Source organism: Mesoplodon mirus (assembly GCF_964341445.2).
Source record: "Mesoplodon mirus genome assembly, chromosome: X".
NCBI lineage: Eukaryota > Metazoa > Chordata > Mammalia > Artiodactyla > Ziphiidae > Mesoplodon > Mesoplodon mirus.
This window is the reverse complement of record NC_138981.1, coordinates 137,803,816-137,823,912: the sequence shown is the minus strand read 5'-3', so window position 1 is coordinate 137,823,912 and position 20,097 is coordinate 137,803,816. Positions and strand designations below refer to the sequence as shown.

The following is a 20,097-nucleotide window of genomic DNA, read 5'->3' as shown; positions in this document are numbered from 1 at the left end:
AGTTGGTCAACAGGCACATGAAAAAAATGCTCATCATCACTAATTATTAGAGAAATGCAAATCAAAACCACAGTGAGGTATTACCTCACACCGATAAGAATGGCTATCATTAAAAAGTCTACAAATAATAAGTTCTGGAGAGGGTGTGGAGAAAAGGGAACCCTCCTACACTGTTGGTGGGAATGTAAATTGGTACAGCCACTATGAAGAACAGTATGGAAGTTCCTTAAAAAACTGAAAATAGAGCTAACATATAATGCATCAATCCCACTCCTGGGCATATATCCAGAAAAAACAAAAACTCTAATTTGAAAAGATAATGTGCACCCCAATGTTCATAGCAGCACTATTTATAATAGCCAAAACATGAAAATAATACAAGTACCCATCAATAGATGATTGCTTTAAGAACATGTGATACACACACACACACACACACACACACACACACACAATGGAATATTACTCAGCCATAAAAAAGAATGAAATATTGCCATTTGCAGCAGTATGGATGGACCTAGAAAATATCATACTAAGTGAAGTAAGTCAGGCAGAGAAAGACAAATATTATATGCTATCACTTATACATGGAATCTAAAAAATAATACAAATGAATCTCTATACAAAACAGAAATAGACTCACAGACTTAGAAAACAAACTTATGTTTACCAAAAGGGGAAAGGGAAAGGGAGGGGGGAGGGATAAATTAGAAGTGTGGGGTTAACATATACACACTACTATATATAAAATAGATAAACAACAAGGACGTACTGTTATAGCACAAGAAACTATATTCAATATCTTATAATAACCTATAATAGAAAATCTGAAATATTTATATGTATATAGGTATATGTATATAAATATATATATATATATATATATATATAAACGGAATCACTTTGCTGTATACCTGAAACTAACACAATATTGCAAATCAACTATATTTCAATAAAAAATAGAGTTGGCCATATGAACATTTTCAGACACACAGAGATATACATTCACAATGTATAAATGTTTATGCATACTCAGAGACATGTGTAGACCAATACACAGGCATATACATAGTCAAGGGCATTTAAATACACAGACTTACAGCCATATACACAGGCATGAACACTGTGACAGTCAGAATAGCCTAGGTTTAACTGCAGCAACAAACTATCTGTATGATGCAGAACTGTGAGAATCAAGTGAGATAATGTTAGCTATTTTCTGAAACGTACAATGTTACATATATAAATACAAAATTATAGCAACATATATTTTATGCCATTGTGTGGAAATGCTGGGGAGTTTCATATAAGTGAATTTCCACACAATTTAAGAATATAACTTTTAATATATATATGAATATATATTATATATATAATGTATTTCATACTTTTCTGCTCCCAAAGCATAAAACCATCACAGTTTTATGTTTTTCATGACTCATTATCATTAGAGTTTTTAGGTATGTAAATTTTGCTTTTAAAAGAATAATTTTGAACACATTTCCAGTTCATTAAGATTCTTTGCCCCAACACTAAAAACTTTCTTGGTTCTTGCTGTCAGTTGTCACTTCCTGAAGCTGCCTCCCACATTAATGAGTGATCTTTTGGTACAGGTTCTGTACATTTGTTATTATACACAATGAAACTCAAATAATGCATACCTGGTAAATATGTGATGAATACATGAAGTGTGCTTCCCTGTATGCTAGTCCTTCATTACTTTAAATTTACTATTTATTGATATGCTTCTGAAAGAATTTGGGAGACAAGAAGATGGCCAAGGAAAAATGGATAGCAAGTCAATTGTTAGAAGTTGAATTAAAGAGGAGGAGCTGAGAGAGTAGAGGGAAGAATGATGGAGAAAAGGGAAGTGGATAGAACTGGGAAGAATAATGTGGAGAGGAGATCAATAAAATTAACATATATATTTATTTTATTGGTCTATTCCCAGAACTTTTATACACATGCACACACAGATGAATCAATAAAGGAGGAATGGGTAGAGGAAAGAGAGGCTATGAGAGGAGAGAAAAAGAGTAGAAAATTTGAGAAGATAAGGCAGAAGATGAAATAAAATAAAAAAGCTAGATATTAGAATATCCTAAAAGAAAAAGGAGAAATTGGAGTAAAGTATGCAGTAAATGGGAAGAAAGAAAAGAAGACATACAGAAGTAGGGAAAGGGACACTTGAGGGAGACAAATTATAGATGGAAGAAAGATTAGTATTTTTCATCCATTCATTTATTCATTCACCAAACATGTTTTAACTTCGTAATACATACATGGCCCTGGACTAGGTTCTGGCTATGCAAACATTAAGAAGATATAGTCTTTGTCCTTAAGACAGTCACAATATAATACGGGGAAAAGGCTAATAGATAACCACAAACAATTAACTGAAATTATGAAGTTATGAGTAATTATGAAAGAATAGAAAAGGGTCATCTAACTCATTCTTCTGGATCAAGTTGAGCAAAGAGTCCCTGGATGAGGCAACACCTAAGTTCCTGATTATTAGTATTGGCATTCATTTTTGCTTTATTAGATAAGTAGAATATAGTCAAGAAAATTGTATGTGGAAAGTGGAGGGAAGAGAGGAAGGACATTCTGGGTAGAGAAAAACAACTGAGCAGTTGCAGGAAATTGAATGGTATATTATAAGCAAGACAATGAGGTGGTCAATTTTTAAAAAATGTTATATATGGCATCCTAGTTACTGTGTAAAGAATGCATTTGTAGGGAACAAGACTGGTAATAGGAAAGCTGGTTAGGAGACAGATTAAGTAGTCTAGATGAGGAGTGGTGAAGTTCTAATTCAGAGCAGTGGATTAAGGTGGAGACGGGGAGATACACTGAGGAAATAGACGGTAAAAACAGCCAATGTCAGAATGAGAGCAAAGAGGAGGAATTAAAGTAGAAGGCACCCAAGTAAAATGGGTGACTGATGGTATTACGAACTGGGGTAGATCATATGAGATTTAGGAAAAATTTAGATAGAATAAATCTGTGAGGTTAACTTTGGACAAGATAAGCTTAAGAAGATTGTAGATTTTCCAGGGACAGAAGTCTAACAGTAGTTGGATATTCAAGTCATAAGATCAGGAGAGAGACACAAGCAAGAGATGTAAAGTTTGGTATTGTCAGTATGGTGGGACAACCATGTGAATGCATATGATCACTTCAGGAAAGTATGTAGAGTGAGAGGCAAATCATGCCAAGCATCCAGTCGTGTAGCATCACTATCATTAAAGCAGAAGGGAAGAAAGTGGAACCTATGATGGAGACCGAAAAGGAAAAGAAAGGAAGGTGTTAATAGAACCACTAGTGTGTAGTATCTTGAAAGCTAAGTGTGGTAGTCAATACTGCTACTTCCAATATTTCCAGTTCACTTCCCTCTGGGTATATGTTAGTATTTCACTTCCATAGAGCCTTAGACAAATGAATTGCTTTGGCTAACCAAATGTGAGTGGAAATAACATGTGTGATTTCTGAGGGAGGATGGAAATTTTATTTATTTTTTGTTTTTTTAACATGTACATTTCTTTATTTTCATCTCTGTGCAAAAATTTTGCAGTTAGTGGAATCTATTATAACTGTTTCCATATTAGTGCCTTCTGGAAACACAGTGATCACTCAGGAACCAGAATATTGTTCTTTTTAATTCATAAAATTAAGTATCATTTTACTCAGGGTGAATTTGCAGCACTGGTCATAAAGTTCATTTATCTTTTTTAAAAAAGTATAGTTGATTTACAATGTTGTGTTAGTTTCAGGTGTACAGCAAAGTGATTCAGTTATATATATATTTTCAGATTCTTTGACATTATAGGTTATTACAGGATATTGAATATAGTCTCCTGTGCTCTACAGTGGGGCTTGTTGTCTATCTATTTTGTATATAGTAGTATGTATCTGTTAAGGATTAGAAACTTTTAAGAGCCAGTACGTGATTTTCCATGTTCCTCTCCCCCTGGCCACAGTGAGTAGCATTATGCCAGGTGGCCTTGGCTCTATCATTCTGTGTTCCTTATAAAAGATAACATAGAAGAGAACATCCCTCCCACAACCTGAGATAGACAAATAGTGTGAATGAGAAAGAAACCTTTGTGGTTTTAGGACACTGATATTTTAGGATTGTTACTGAATATTGATGGAACACATTTTGGCTAATATATTGAAGGGGTAAAGGGTTTCAAAAAGATGAGAGTGATCAATAATAATAATACAATAATAGCATAATAAGTACAATAGTTGCCATCAATATAGTACTTACAATGTGCCAGGCATTCTTATAACCATTCTACTTTTATGATCTTCACAACAAGTCTATGAGATAGATACAATTATTCCAACTTTACAGGTGAGGAATCTGAGACACAGAGTGAGTAACATTTTCTAAGATCACCTAGGTAGTAAATGGTCGAGGATTCATACTCTGACAGTTTGGCTGCAATTTTATGCTCTTTACTATTACTTATACATCTTTACAATATTGTTGGCTATTACAAAGATATCTACTAATATAGAGAATTGAAAGTATGTATTAGGTTTGGTAACATGGAAAACACTGGTGTTCTTCACGTACACTCTTTCAATGGAGTGATTAGTGCAATGAGTTTTTATGAGTTGGCGTAGAGGTAGTGGAGATAGTGAACATAGAAAATACTTTCTGGGAACTTGCTTGAAAATGAAAGGGATGGGTATATAATAGATATATTCAGGGGTAAAGGAAATAGTTATTTTTTTTTGAATGGAGAGACTGGCACATATTTGTGAGATAGTTGAAAGGGGCTAGTAGAAAGGCAAAGATTGAAGATACAGTAGAAATAGGGTTTTTCTGACATCAGGTTCCCAGAGAAAGCTGTCAGGAGATGGTATCCAAACTACAGGGAAAGATTTGCTTGTAAAGGAAGAGGGATACCTATTCTGACACTGCATGGAAGGACAAGAAATTAGACATAAATGTTGAAAAGGAGGTGGGGAGGATAGGACAGAGTAGAAGTCTGAATAGTTATAATGTATGAAGGAGAATTTGAAGAGACTAGAGCATAAGTGGAGGAATAGGTAGAAGAGAGAAATACTTGTAATAAAGAGCATAAAGAGAAGAGTTTGAAGAGGAGATGACAGTGTACACAACTGTGGAAATAATGGAGTGGAGTAGATATAAACAGAAGAGAGGATGTATGGAATGAGGTGGTTGGAGGGAAGAGTGATGGGCAGAAAAGGAACACATAGAGACTGAGAATAATAGAGGGAAAGAAACAGAATGAATGAGGAGAACAGGATAGTGGAGAAACTGAATAATAAAAGGAAAATAGAATAGAGGATAGGTTTAAGTTTTGGAGGAGGAATAGAAGAGAGAAGAAAGGAGATGGGAGGATGGGAATGTTGAAATATGAAGAAGAGAGGATGCAGACTGAGGAGGGCAGAAGATTAGTCACCTGAAAATAGAGTTGGATGAATAGGAAGATGACCATTAGGTCCTTCATTCTAGTCTGAATTGGACAAGAAAGTGGAGTTCAATAAGATAGAAGTCTGTGCAGAATGCCCTTGTGCTTATTCTGAAGGACAGAACAGAGGAGGTACAGAAGTTCAGAAGCATGATGAAGATATTGGTTCCCTTACACAGTAAGTGCTTCACTGTTGACCCAGGAAGGTGGATCCAGAGGGAAACCTAGGTTCAAAACTTAAAATAAGAGCTTGACTCTATTTATCACCCCATAATTTATTTGTCTAGTGACCTTTTGCAAGACACAAATTATCTGCTTTCTCATTTTGATAATAATGTGGCTGCTGCCTTTCTTGTAGACACATGAAGAGCACAAATTGGATAAGGTCTGAAGAATACTTAGAATTTTTCAGGAAATGTCATTCTACAGCATTCCTCTCATTATTTTGACCGTTAGAAATAGTATCTGGGGGCTTCCCTGGTGGCGCAGTGGTTGAGGGTCCACCTGCCGATGCAGGGGACACGGGTTCGTGCCCCGGTCCGGGAAGATCCCACATGCCGTGGAGCAGCTGTGCCCGTGAGCCATGGCTGCTGAGCCTGCGTGTCTGGAGCCCGTGCTCCGCAACGGGAGAGGCCACAGCAGTGAGAGGCCTGCATACTGCAAAAAAAAAAAAAAAAAAAGAAAGAAAAGAAATAGTATCTGGAGTCCATAGGAAAATTAAAGAAGGACAACTTTTTAGAAAAATCTAACCAAGCATTGCATGGCTACATAACTAGGACACTTTAGAATCAAGCCTTCCCTTGCTTCATCTTGCGACCTCAAGACAACCATAAAAATGCAGGCCAAAGCTCATTACCTGCTGTTTGCTTCAGCAGCACACATAGTAAAATTGAAACAATACAGAAAAGATGAACAGAGTCCAGGTCAAGATGATATACACATTTATGAGGTATTTTCCATTTTTTCAGACATGGATATAGGGAACTTTATTTCTATTAATGACATCTTATTTATTAATGAATATATGGGGAAATACGTTCATTGTTGTGTTCTTTATAATTATTATATATAGATGTTGCATAATATATAATACAATTTTAAAAAGTTCCAGTGATTATTTGAATAGGAGGGAAAAGTACTTATTGAATTTAGCTAGATTTTAACTCATTCACTTGAATCATTCATTCAACATACTTATGAGTGCTATTATGTTTAAGGCTTTGGGATATATGCTGAACTACAGAGATAAATAAGACACAGCTCATGCTCTTAGTGACTTTACTGTCTAGTAGTTAAAGAAAACATATGCACAGATAGCTGCACAATAATATAAAAGTCCTTAAATAGAGGCAGGTACAAAATGTGATGGAATTACAGGGTAAAAAGCATCTAAAATCATGCGGAGACACCAAGGAAAGTTGTGAAAAGGAGATAATACTTATCCTGTATCTTGAATTTTAAAGGAAATATAGGTAACTATTAAACAGGTGAGGGACAGGGTGAGGTATAGGAGGGTATTCCAGGCAGGGAAAATAGCACACACAAATGCAGGTATTTATGAATTGACAACATGCATCAGAAAATTCATGTCTCTTGTTAGAACTTTTATTTGTTAATTCTTCCAAAAATAGTTCTTGAGGGCTTAATCAGACCCAAAGAGTATTCTGGGCACTAGGGATAAAGTGGTAGGCAAAAGTAGATGTGGTTTCTGCTCTCATATAACTACATTCTATTGGGGAAAACAGTTAAACCATGATGAAAATGTAGAATATGTGCTATGATCAGGGAAGCACAGAGTGAAATATGCTTTATGAGCATATGCTATATGAGCATCTAGCAGGGACAATGAAGTGAGTCTATGGGGAATATCTACAATGAATTCCAGAGGAAATAACTTTTAAACTGCAACTTAAAAGATGTGTAGAAGTAAATTATAATAAAAGATAGGGAAGAAATGTTCCAGAGAGAGAGAGAGTACAGCAGATACGAAGGCCAGAAGAATGAGCAGGGGAGGTAGTGATGTTACAATAAAGAAACTTAAAAAAAAGTTCATTGTGACTGAACTGTCACCTAATGCAATTTTGTGTGCCCAACACACAGTGAGGCCAAACAAACCAAACCATTGGAATTTTGTGCAGATAAAGGTTTACTGCAGGACCAAGCAAGAAGAATGGGTGACTCATGCTCAAAAAACCCAAGTCTCCCCATTCCGTTGGTTTTGGAGGAGAAGTTTTTATAGGCAAAATTTGGGGTGATAGTTGTGGGATGTGTGACTTTTTTCTAATTAGTTGGTGGTAAGGTAACAGGGCAGTGCTCTAAGAATCTTGTGCTTAGCCTGAAGTTGACATCCTCTACCTGGGTGGGGGCCTTAGTTCCTGCAGAACTCAAAGGTGCTGTTATGTATATGCCTTGAGGAGGAACCAGGACCCTGCCCCATGGCTGCACTATTGTTTTTTGACTGCTCATCCTTTGTTTTTGCATTCCCTTACTTTCCTAAATAGAAAATGTTTGAATCTGCCCTTTGGAAATCAGGGAAGGTCTGGGAGGCTGAAGCCTTTTTCCTACAAACAAGAAACAAGGGACAGGGAGGGGCTTTTGTACCCAGGAGGATCCCACAGGGTCCTGCTTGGTTTCAGGACCACAAAGTAAAGTGCAGGTAAGTGGCCTGGGGTAAAGAAGGGTGCTTATGAGCTATGCTGGCATAAAAATGATAGGGATCCATTGAAGAGTTTCTTCCAAAAGAATGGTACAAACAGTTTTGCATTTTAGATAGATCACTCTGGGAACAGTATGGAAGGTAGATTGGAGGAAGACAAGATGAAGGTAAGGTGCCCAGTTACATGAGCTATAAATTCTAATAATAATATTAATAACAACTACTATGTATTGAACACCTACCATGTGACAGATACTTTATGTAAAACATCTCTAATCTTAACAAAACTATTTAATATAGGTATTATTATCCCTATTTAGCTGATCCAGAAAGTAAAGCTTAAAAACTAAAAATGATTTGCCCAAGATGACAGTTATTAAGCAAATGCAGATCTGTCTGAGTTCAAGCTACTCCTTTTTCCACTAAATAAGGTTTTTAAGTATATGGTTATACTATATTTTCAAAAGGTAGCATTGATGGTATTTTGTGCCTGATTGGAAATTGGTGGGAGTAAGGATGATGATTGGTGGGGGATTGTATGAGTACTTCCTGTAAATAAAGAAGTCCCCTGGGGTAATGGAAGTACTAAGGGTTGGGAAAAATGATAATCTAAATGTTAACATCCCCATTGAATGTAAAGGAGTAAGTAAGCATTTGGAAAATGGCAGTGATAAAGAAAGAGGGGTAGTGGAAAAATTTCTGTGTGACCGATGAATGATAATAGTCTGGAAGTGATACAGAATGTATTTATCCAGTAGTTACAGGGAAGCATTATTGATTTTTTTAAAAAGTGAGCAACATGATCAGATCATTTGTGTTAACACAAGTTGCTGAACCCAAAAATGTATGATAGTTCAAACATGACAGATTAAGAAGGTAGATTCTGCAGTAGGACTACTCCTGGTCCTTCCTCTGTAAAATGGGGTGAATCATAACACTACCTGCCTCATAATGTTGACTGAAAAACGCATGACCGAAAAGTTGTGAGTTATGTTTTATTTGAAGACATCACTGAGGACTATAGCCTGAAAATAACCTCTCAGATTGTTCTGAGGAACTATTCCAAAGAGGTAAGTGAGGAGCCAGGATATATAGCAGTTTTTGCTTTCAAAAAATCATGCAGTTGAACATCAAAAAGATTACTGCTAATCACAAAAACCAGACATCTCAAGTTAATGATTTTAGTGCTTTTCTGTATATGAGAAGGTGCAAGAGACTGGGCTTATTGAAATTATTCCTTTGATATGCATCTAGGGCCAGTATCCTGTTTTTCTCCATCCTGAATTCCCCTCAGGACCCACCGACAGGGGGTGGCTGCAGTGGCTGATGGCTTGGTGTCTGGCAACATTCCTTATTTATTGGAATGACAGGCAACATTCTTTGTCCACACTTGGAGTAAATGTGATAAGCCATGTGAATTGCTTGACATATGTCCTGCCACATGTCCACTCTGTGGAGGTTTTTGTGTTAATATCCCCATTTTTATAATTACTAAACTGAAGTTTCAATAGAACAACAGTCACACCATTAATAACTGGCAGAGCTGGTACAGAATCTCAAGTCACTCTTATGTTAAAGCAAACTGTTTTTCCCTACTACATCCCACTACTTCCTCTAAGAAGGGAATGTAGGGGATACCAGTTTTAAGCCTAATGAGTTTGAGGTGGACATGACAAGCTGCAGCTGGAAATGCAGGTCTGTCACCTAGAACTTTGACACAGTGGGATTTTATAAAATTAAATACATTGCACAAAGTGTCCTCTATATATTAGGCCACACACTAATAGTGTCCTATGTTTAGGTAAAAATTAAACAAAGTAAGCACTCATTTCTCCATGTTTGCATCATGAAGAAGAAAGTGGTATTTTTTGACCAATTAAGAGAGACTTATTGTCATATTCAGACCTGCATGCCTTCCTTTATCCTTTGTCTGATTGGGTCAGTTTTGCTCATGTACTTGGGATGTTCCAAAGACAAATTATTTGAAAGATAAATTGTGCATGATACCTGAACTTGCCCCACCAACACACGTGGAAATGTTAATAATAAAACTCCTCTCCTCTTGCTTTAGATGCAAATAGCTTGCATTTGAGTCTTCATTACAGAAACTGCCTCTGAAATGGACAGGAACCAGGGAAGGCATTTGGGTCACATTGTTAGTTGTATAGGACTTAATGTAATCAAATCAATCAAGCATTGATAGCTTTGTTTCACACAGTCCTTTTTTGTAATGGCTTTTGCTCTAGGGGATTCCACATGTAGTTCCTTATTCATTAAGCTGGCAACTGACTTACAGAACCACACTTAGTGTGTTTCACCCTGATGAACAGAAGAGCATAGAAGAGATAGAGTGGCTCACTTTGGACTCTGAGAAAGCTTACAATGAGGTGAGAAGCAAGTAATATTACAAGTCTCAGTTAATCACAAATTATGCTGTGGACTCTGTGTGGTGATATCAACCCCTACCCTCCAAGAATTCACATCTTAGCAGGAAAGATAGGACACATAATTTACTGTACTATAAGGCATAATGGAAGTTTCACAAAAAGCCAACAATGAGGTGCTATAAGCTAAAAAGTGTAGGTTTCATTACAGCTTGGAGACATGGGCCCAGATGTGGGAAAGCATCACATGGGAACTAGCATTTAAGGGAGGGAAGGAAAAATGTATTCCCAAGAGGTCTTCTCACATTTGTTTCATTTTTGCCAACTGCAAGAGGAAATCAGGGCCTTAAAATAACAAGAATTGCCTTTATTCTCAAAGGCAAGAAGCTGAACCTCAGGCAGATTGAGTCTGTTAAAAAGATCATTCTAACACAAGGGGGATTTACAGATCATCAGAAGGGTCCCTCTGGTTCCAAAGAACCTAACTATTTTAGATGCTACTGTTTTCGAATGCAAGTTAGTGTTTCCAATGCCCAGTGAGGCCAAACAAATGGAAACATTGGGGTTTGGAGCAGAGAAAGCTTTATTGCAGGGCCATGCAAGGAGAAGAGGTAGATCATGCTCAAAAAACCCAAATTCCCCAATGGAGAAACAGGGGATTTGTACCTGGGAGGGCCCCACAGGGTCCTGCTCAGTTTCACTACCCCTAGACAGAGTATGTATGTTACAGTGAAATGAACTTTAGGAATTAGGAGCTCTAAGTGTGAGTCCTAACTCTGGCCCAGATCAGCAGTGTAACCATAGACAAGGCATTTCTGTTTTCTGCACCTCAGTTTCTTCTTCTGGGAAATGGGGCTGAAACTACCTGCTCTGCCTATCTTGCAGAAATATTTATTAAATCAAGAAGCATTTACTGACTATATGCTATGTGCCAATCACCATACTATGCATCAGATTAGAATAATATGTAGAGACCCTTCTCTCAAGTTTCTCACACTTATGTGCAGAAGACAGACACATAAACAGATTGGATATACTGTGTTTCCGTCAAGTAGAGCATTTACAGGGACATGAAAGTCATCTAACTTTTTGTTTTTTGATGTGGCACCCCAGGCAGGAGTGGCTCCATCTTGAGCCTAGAAAGTTATTTCAAGAGTGTTAAGCACTAAGCTACTTGTACAAAGTGCTCTGGGATTTCTGTGAGCTGGAGAACTCACTATGCCTGTAGGGCACATACAAAGTTATCACAAAAGAGGTAATATTTGAGCACGGACTTGAATGGAATTTGTTCCACATATAAAGAGGAAAGGGCATTCCTGGCAGGACAAAAAAGAACCCAGCAATTCGTAGAAAGGCACAAAAGCATGAGAGCTTTGTTTGGCAAAATCACAAGTATTGACAGATGGCTGGAGAGTGGGGGAGAAGTGTGAATATCAGAAAATGAGGATGGAGCAACACATCTGAGGTAATTGTTAAAACCTATATGTGGGGCTTCCCTGGTGGCGCAGTGGTTGAGAGTCTGCCTGCCAATGCAGGGGACACGGGTTCGAGCCCTGGTCTGGGAAGATCCCACATGCCGCGGAGCAACTAGGCCCGTGAGCCACAATTACTGAGCCTGCGCGTCTGGAGCCTGTGCTCCGCAACGAGAGAGGCCACGATAGTGAGAGGCCCGCGCACCGCGATGAAGAGTGGCCCCCGCTTGACACAACTAGAGAAAGCCCGCGCACAGAAACGAAGACCCAACACAGCCATAAATAAAATAAATAAATAAATAAAGCAAACTGTCAACAAGTAAAAAAAAAAAAAAAAAAACCTATATGTGCTCCATATAAGGGCTAAATGCAGTAGTGAAGCTCTGGTATTCCAATTAGGAAGCCCAAGGGCTTCCAGTGTACTGAAGCCTTTTGCCTATAGCTTGAGCATTTAATGGGAAACTTGCAGAAAACTGGGATTCTTTTTTTTTTAGGTTTTATTGGAGTATACTTGATTTACAATGTTTTGTTAGTTTCAGGTATACAGCGAAGTGAATCAGTTATACATATACATATATCCACTCTTTTTTTTTATGATTCTTTTCCCATATAGTCCATTACAGAGTACTGAGTAGAGTTCCCTGAGCTATACAGCAGGTTCTTAGTAGTTATCTATTTTATATATAGTAGTGTGTATATGTCAATCCCAATCTCCCCATTTATCCCCCTGCCTTATCCCTTGGTGACCATAAGTTTGTTTTCTACATTTGTGATTCTACTTCTGTTTTGTAAATAAGTTCATTTGTACCCTTTTTTTTTTTAGATTCCACATATATGATATTTGTCTCTCTCATTATGACTTCACTCAGTATGACAATCTCTAGGTCCATCCATGTTGCTGTGAAGGGGACCGTCCTACACTGTTGGTGGGAATGTAAATTGGGGCAGCCACTGTGGAGAACAGTCTGGAGGTTCCTTAAAAAACTAAAAATAGAACTATCATATGACTCAGCAATCCCACCCCTGGGCATATACCCAGAAGAAACCATAATTCAAAAAGACACATGCACCCCAATGTTCATTGCAGCACTATTTACAATAGCTAGGACATGGAAGTAACCTAAATGTCCATCAACAGATGAATGGATAAAGAAAATGTGGTACATATATACAATGGAATATTACTCAGCCATACAAAGGAACGAAGTTGTGCCATTAGCAGAGACGTGGATGGACCTAGAGACTGTTGTACAGAGTGAAGTAAGTCAGAAAGAGAAAAACAAATATTGTATAATATCACTATATATGGAATCTAGAAAAATCACGCAGATGAACTTATTAGCAAAGCAGAAATAGAGACACAGACGTAGAGAATAAACGTATGGACACCACAGTGGGGAGGTGGGGTGGGATGAATTGGGAGATTGGGATTGACGTATATACACTACCATGTGTAAAATAGATAACTAATGTGTAGCACAGGAAACTCTACTCAATACTCTGTGGTGACCTAAATGGGAAGGAAATCCAAAAGAAAAGTGGATATACGTATACGTATAGTGGATTCACTTTGCTGTACAGCAGAAACTAACACAACATAGTAAAGCAACTATACCCCAATACAAATTAATAAAAAGAAGATGTGGTACATATATACAATGGAATACTCAGCCATAAAAAAGAACAAAGTAATGCCATTTGCAGAAAACTGGGATTCTTATGACTACTATACTGCTTGGTTTGGGTGTTTAGTGGTGATATATTTCAAGTGACTCATCCTCTACTAATAATGGCTATTAATGATTTTACTATCTTTTCTATTTCAGCATTAATGTCAGATCCTGCCCTTTACTCCATGATAATAGAAATAGCCTGCCTGACACCTCAACCACTCCTGAAGAGTGTTTTTTTTAATTGAGGTATAATTGATGTACAATATTATATAGGTTTCAGGTGTACAAGTGATTCACAATTTTTAAAGGTTATACTCCACTTATAGTTATTATAAAATATTGGTTATATTCCCTGTGTTCTACAATATATTCTTGTAGCTTATTTATTTTAACATAGTGCATTGTACCTCTTAATCTGCAACCCCTATCTTTTCCCTTCCCCTTTCCCTTCTCTCTCCACACTGGTAACCACTAGTTTCCTCTTCGAACTCATCTTCTATTAATCTTCCCCCTTGGTCTCTCCACTACAGCCACAGTGGCATAGTTGCTATTTTTGGAACACATTGGTCACATTTCTACCTCAGGACCTTTGCATTTTCTGCTCCCTCTACTTTGAATGTTCTTTCTCCAGGTGTCCATAAGGCTCACTCTCATTACCTTCAGGTTCATTGCTTAAATGTCACCTACTCTGTGAGGTATTCCCTGAACACGCTATTGAAAATTGCAATGCCTCGTCAATAGTTTTTAGTCACATCTTATTTTTTTTCCTGAGACATATTGCCTTTTAACACATTATATAGTTTACTTATTTTACTTGTTTCTTTGTTGTCTTCCCTCAACTCAAACGTAAGCTTCAAGATGGTAACAACCTTGGTATGTTTGCTGATGTACTTATATTGCTTAGAATAATACCTGGCATATAGTACCTGATCAAAAATTATATTTGTTGGGCTTCCCTGGTGGTGCAGTGGTTGAGAGTCCACCTGCCGATGCAGGGGACATGGGTTCGTGCCCCAGTCCGGGAAGATCCCACATGCCATGGAGCGGCTAGGCCTGTGAGCCATGGCTGCTGAGCCTGCGCATCCGGAGCCTGTGCTCTGCAATGGGAGAGGCCACAACAGTGAGAGGCCCACATACCACACACACACACAAAAATTGTTGAGTGAAACAATTAGAAAACTTTTAGTCAGCTCTATCCCAGACTTGTTGGGTTATTTGAGAAATGTTCTTCCCTTCTGCTTTATCATTTGTCAAATATATGATGGGATAAAACTGGATGCTTTCTATAAGGGTCTTTCAGTTCTGAAATTCTAGGAAAGAGGCTAGATGACCACTAAGTATAGGTTGAGATATTGTGCTATTAAGGAATCATATTAAGATGCTATTTGCCTGTTGGTGCTTTGTGATGACCTAGAGGAGTGGGATAGGGAGGATGGGAGGGAGGCTCAAGAGGGAGGGGATATGGGGACACGTGTATGCATATGGCTGATCACTTTATTGTGCAACAGAAACTAACATGGTATTGTGAAGCAATTATACTCCAATAAAGTTCTATTTTAAAAAATCAAAAAAAAAAAAAAGAAAGAAAGATGCTATTTGCCTGGAACCCTCGGAATACCTGAACCCTATTTGCCCGATTTATACCTCGCCTCTGCAAGGTCCCCACAGAAATACATGCTTTTAGGAAAGAAAAATCATTCGTTAGTTAATTGATTCAGTAGATATGTATTGAACACCTACAGTGTGCTAGGTACTGTGCTATGCTCCTGGCACACATCAAAGACAAAAATCCAATTTAAAAAAATCCATAGCTTTACAGTAAGGAGAAAAAAATGATGATAAATAGAAAAAATTAATTACACGGCATATTATAAGTTAGGTACTATGGGAAAAGAAAGAGCATGGTAAAGTTTACTAACCACAGTATTGATAGTAAACTGAATGGAGGTCGGGGTAGACCTCATTTACAAGATAATAAGAAAAAAAACAAGATAGTTAAGCAAAGACTTGAAAGAGGTAGGAAAGCATACCAAGTGCAAAGGTTATGATGTAAGAGAGACTGGCATGTTGAAAGAGCAGCAAGGAAGCCAGAGTGGCTGGAACAGAGTGAGCAAGGGAGGGCATAGTAGAAGATAAGCCAGAGAGGAATAGAAGATAAGATCATGTAAGACCCTGTAAGCCATAGCAAGGACTTTGGCTTTTACTCTGTATAAGATGAGGAAATACTAGACGGCTATTGTGTAGAGAATATATTGGGTTGGCCAAAAAGTTTGTTCAGGTTTTTTGTAAGATGTTATGGAAAAACACGAACGAACTTTTTGGCCAACCCAATACTATAAGGAGAAAGGATAAAAGTAGAGATACAAGTTAGGGTGCTATGGAAGTAATAAAACTTTAACTTATTACTGTGGTGGAATAAAAACCAGCTGTTGAGAAGCAAAGGGTGGGGTGACAAGGGAGCCAGGGTGCTTCAAAACATAGTGAACAGTGAAATGAGGGCAATACCTGAGGAGGGTGTGGGTATGTGTGTGCATGCATGAAGGGCTAAAATGTACCTCCTTCCCATTTGTGTCTTTCATCCCCAAAGAAGGGGATTTCCTATATTGCCTTTTACTTCTGGTCTTTGCATAGGAATCAAAACAGGTTAAAACCTGGCTGGGACTGAGGTCCTATGATCTGATTATCACATTTTGAGGGGTCTTGGACCTTCTTTGAAAAGCTAACTGAAGACTACTTACTGTACAGTAGATCTCTAAGACTCCTTCATCTTGTATAAGTGAAACGTATTACCCTTTCACTAATACCTCCACTTTCACTCCAGTTCCTGGCAACCACCATTCTATTCTCTGCTTTATAAGTTTGACTATTTTAGGTTCCACATATAAGTGAAATCCTACAGTATTTGACTTTGTCTGGCTTATTTCACTTAGCATAATGTCCTCCAAGTTAATCAATGTTGTTGCAAATGGTAGGATTTCCTTCTTTTTTAAGGCTGGATAATATTACATTGTATGTATATACATGTTCTTATCCATTCATCAGTTGATGGACACCTAGTTTGCTTACATGTCTTTGCTATTGTGAATAATTTTGCAATAAACATGGGAGTGCAGACATCTCTTTGAGATCCTGATTTCAATTTCTTTGGATATATATACCCAGAAGTAGGATTGCTGGATCCTATGGTAGTTCTATTTTTAATTTTTAGGAGCCTCCATGCTATTTTCCATAGGAGCTGCACCAATTTATATTCTCACCAAGAGTGCACTAGGGTTCCCTTTTCTCCATATCCTCGCCAACACTTGTTATCTCTTATCTTTTTTGATAATAGCCATTCTAACAGATGTGAGGTGATACCTCATTATGGTTTTGATCTGCATTTCCCTGATGAGTAGTGATGTTGAGCACCTTTTCATACCTGTGGCCACTTGTATGTCTTCTTTGGAGTAATGTCCATTCCAGCTAATTAAAAATACTGTGTTGAATACTTAAAACTTACTAAGTGGGCAGATTTTATGTTAAGTGTTTTTGTCACAAAAATCATAATAATTTAATAACAATAAAATAAAAGAGGGTGGAAGGAAAGTTTTGAAGGGGATGGATCTGTTTATGGCATAGATTGTGGTGATGAGTCTATTAGCCTGAGTGTAGTCAGGATGCTTTCTGCTGCAGAAAAAGCTTGAAGGGTCTTGAAAGTTGTAACAAGGAAGAGGGAAGGCAAGAAGAGAAGACCGTATGATGCAGTTGTTCAGAGAGCATTAGGATGCATTTAAGAACCAAGGAAAAGAGCATAGCATAATTTGGCTTGTGAAGTACCCCACCCCAACCAACATCTGCTTTCTCATCGCTGCTGTATGCTTAGGTGGGATGGGCAAGAAGAGGATGGGAAGGAAGATAGGAAAGTTATTATAAATCAGTTCTGCTCCTAAGCAGAAATCAATACCTTTTGCACCTTGCTTTGATTATCTATTTGTTATGGTTTTATTTGCCATGTCCCTAGGACAGCTGGGTAGACATAAAGTAATTTCCCCTTGGCATTACTCATAAGACGCAGTATCTTGGAAATACTAATATAAGTGGAGAGAAGGAACACAATTTTCTTTATTAAACCCTCATGAAATCTTTTAATTATCCAACAGGAGCAAACTTCTCAGTGAAAGACATTTCTCTTATATCAGATTCTTTGAGTCATGAAACCCCCTATTTATGCCTTAAGAATAAAGGGTAGATTGGTAGGGTATTGCAGGTGACTTGGGAATGGAGCTTTTGTCCAAGACACAGGGGAATTTTTATAAATATCCAAGGGATTAGTTAGAGCTGCAAAGACACTTGCCATCTACTTCTCACCTGTTACTATTTAGATAAGGAAATGGAAAATAAGATATGGGTAAATATTTGCTGAAGGGCACACACTTGGTTTCTGCCTTCCAGCCTAGGGTTCTTGCTAATAAACACCTGAGCATGTTTGCTTTAGTCAGCCTGCCTTGAGCAATATCTACTACTGCTACTCTGATCATTTATGAGGTGTCACACATTTATCATGTTTAAGAATTAGCCAGGATTGGAGATTCTTGCCAGTTGGCCACCTAAAGCTCCAAGAGGATAGCAGAGATTGAATCCAATATAACCAGGAGGTATACAGGTTAGCTAGAAATAGCTCATCAGAGTTAAGTGTCAAATAATTCAGAATTTTTGCTGTGTGAGTCCCATTTACACATAGCAGGCTACTTTCTAGGCCAAAGAAAGTTGAGGCTCAAAAATATCTGCAGGAAAACAGAGGGGAAACTTTGGAATAGATTATTTAGACAGACTGATGCAGAAGAATGAGTATGTGGGCATGGCAAGTCGTACCCTATCCAGATTTCCACTGAGGGATCCATGAACAGTCTCTCCAACATGTTGTCCCTATTAAGAGAACATGAGCTCTTCAGACTTGACCTCTGAGGTTTTTGATGCCCTCCATAAACTTTGTAATTTTTTTCTGGCCAGCTACTGTGTGTGTGTGTGTACATGTACAAGTGTGTGTATGTATTCTTGAAGAACCATCTTCTTAAACAAAGCTATAGCAGTTGCTGTAAGCAGCAGAGCCATCTTTTATGCTTGTTTATTATCAGGTTAAAGATATTCTTTCTAGGGACTTCTCTGGTGGTGCAGTGGTTAAGACTCCACGCTCCCAATGCAGGGGGCCCGGGTTCGATCCCTGGTCAGGGAACTAGATCCCACATGCATACTGCAACTAAGAGTTCACATGCCACAAGTAAGGAGCCCACGAACTGAAACTAAGGAGCCCGCCTACTGCAACTAAGATCCGGTGCAACCAAATAAATAAATATAAAAAGAAAGATATTCTTTCTATACATTTCTCCTCTCCAGTGCAGTCTCTAAATTGTTTAACTCACATGATAGCCTGCTGAGAATTATTTCAGAAATAATTAAACTGCTCTCAGGAGTGAATGAGTCAGTACCTGGTGTTTCCAGACTTCTCAGGTGGTGAAGTAGCTAAGGGAGCTCAGTTAGGGTGCACAAATGATATGTGTTTTCCTAAAGGTGGTAAGGTGGGATTTATATGTGATCTAAAAATCTAATATTGAATGCTACTTTGAGATGCTATCTAGTTCATTTAATCCATCCCTTGTGTTCATAAAGTCTTGGATCACAGTGAACCTAAACAAATAAAATCCCATTATTCTTAGCAGCACTCCATTGCTGGTGAACGAGAACTCAGCTCCATGTTTAATACCATTCATTTTAGCTTGATGTCATGTTCTGCTGTTCTTCCTTTTAGGTTAACCATTCATGCCGAGTGTCCCATGCATTTGGAAGATTTTCCTATGGATGTGCATGCCTGCCCACTGAAGTTTGGCAGCTGTATGTATTTTCTCACTTTCTGTTTGCCTGATCTTTTTCCAAAAGAAACAGAATATTTCCTACTCTGTCCCTTAGTAGTTTCAAAAGCTGAGACCTTTAATTCAGGCTGGTATGTGAGTGAGGAAGGGGAGTGGGGTGGAGTAGTACTAACTGATCAGGAGGAGATTTAACCTTTAACAGTTTTCCTTCTAGACAGGAAACCTTATTTCACCATTTTAGACTAATTTGTCTTTCATTATATTAAAACATTAACATCTGTTTCCTAAATTATCCAGAAGACAAACCAAGATAGAACTAATATAAAGTACAATAGTAGCTTCCTAAAGGCAAGATCCCTCAAACAGAATGTGTTTGTATTTTTGAAATGCCTAGTCTACCTGCATCCTCATATACTGTAGTTCTATCTAATTCCCTACAGTAAATGGTAGACGGGAAGAGATTCTAGAAATTTCCTCATTTTTAGAGAGTACTGCCTTTGCCAGTAGCTGTAAATCTGGCAGAGAAATGAATAGATACATAGCCTATTTTCAAATGAATTAGAAAAATCAAAATTGAATAGACTTAGAGTGAGTTTCTGACTAAGAATTTCAGAGT

General features: G+C 37.8%; 1 protein-coding gene across 1 annotated transcript in view; it reads left to right on the top strand.

The window, feature by feature from the left end:
* The window catches only part of GABRA3 (gamma-aminobutyric acid type A receptor subunit alpha3), a gene marked incomplete at both ends in the record, with an annotated part of 137,598 nt that overhangs the window by 63,683 nt on the left and 53,818 nt on the right, over window positions 1–20,097 (top strand). Inside the window, one exon of the mRNA XM_082610645.1 lies at window positions 19,421–19,503. Coding sequence (XP_082466771.1) covers window positions 19,421–19,503 — 83 coding nt within the window. The remainder of the gene's footprint in view (window positions 1–19,420; window positions 19,504–20,097) is intronic.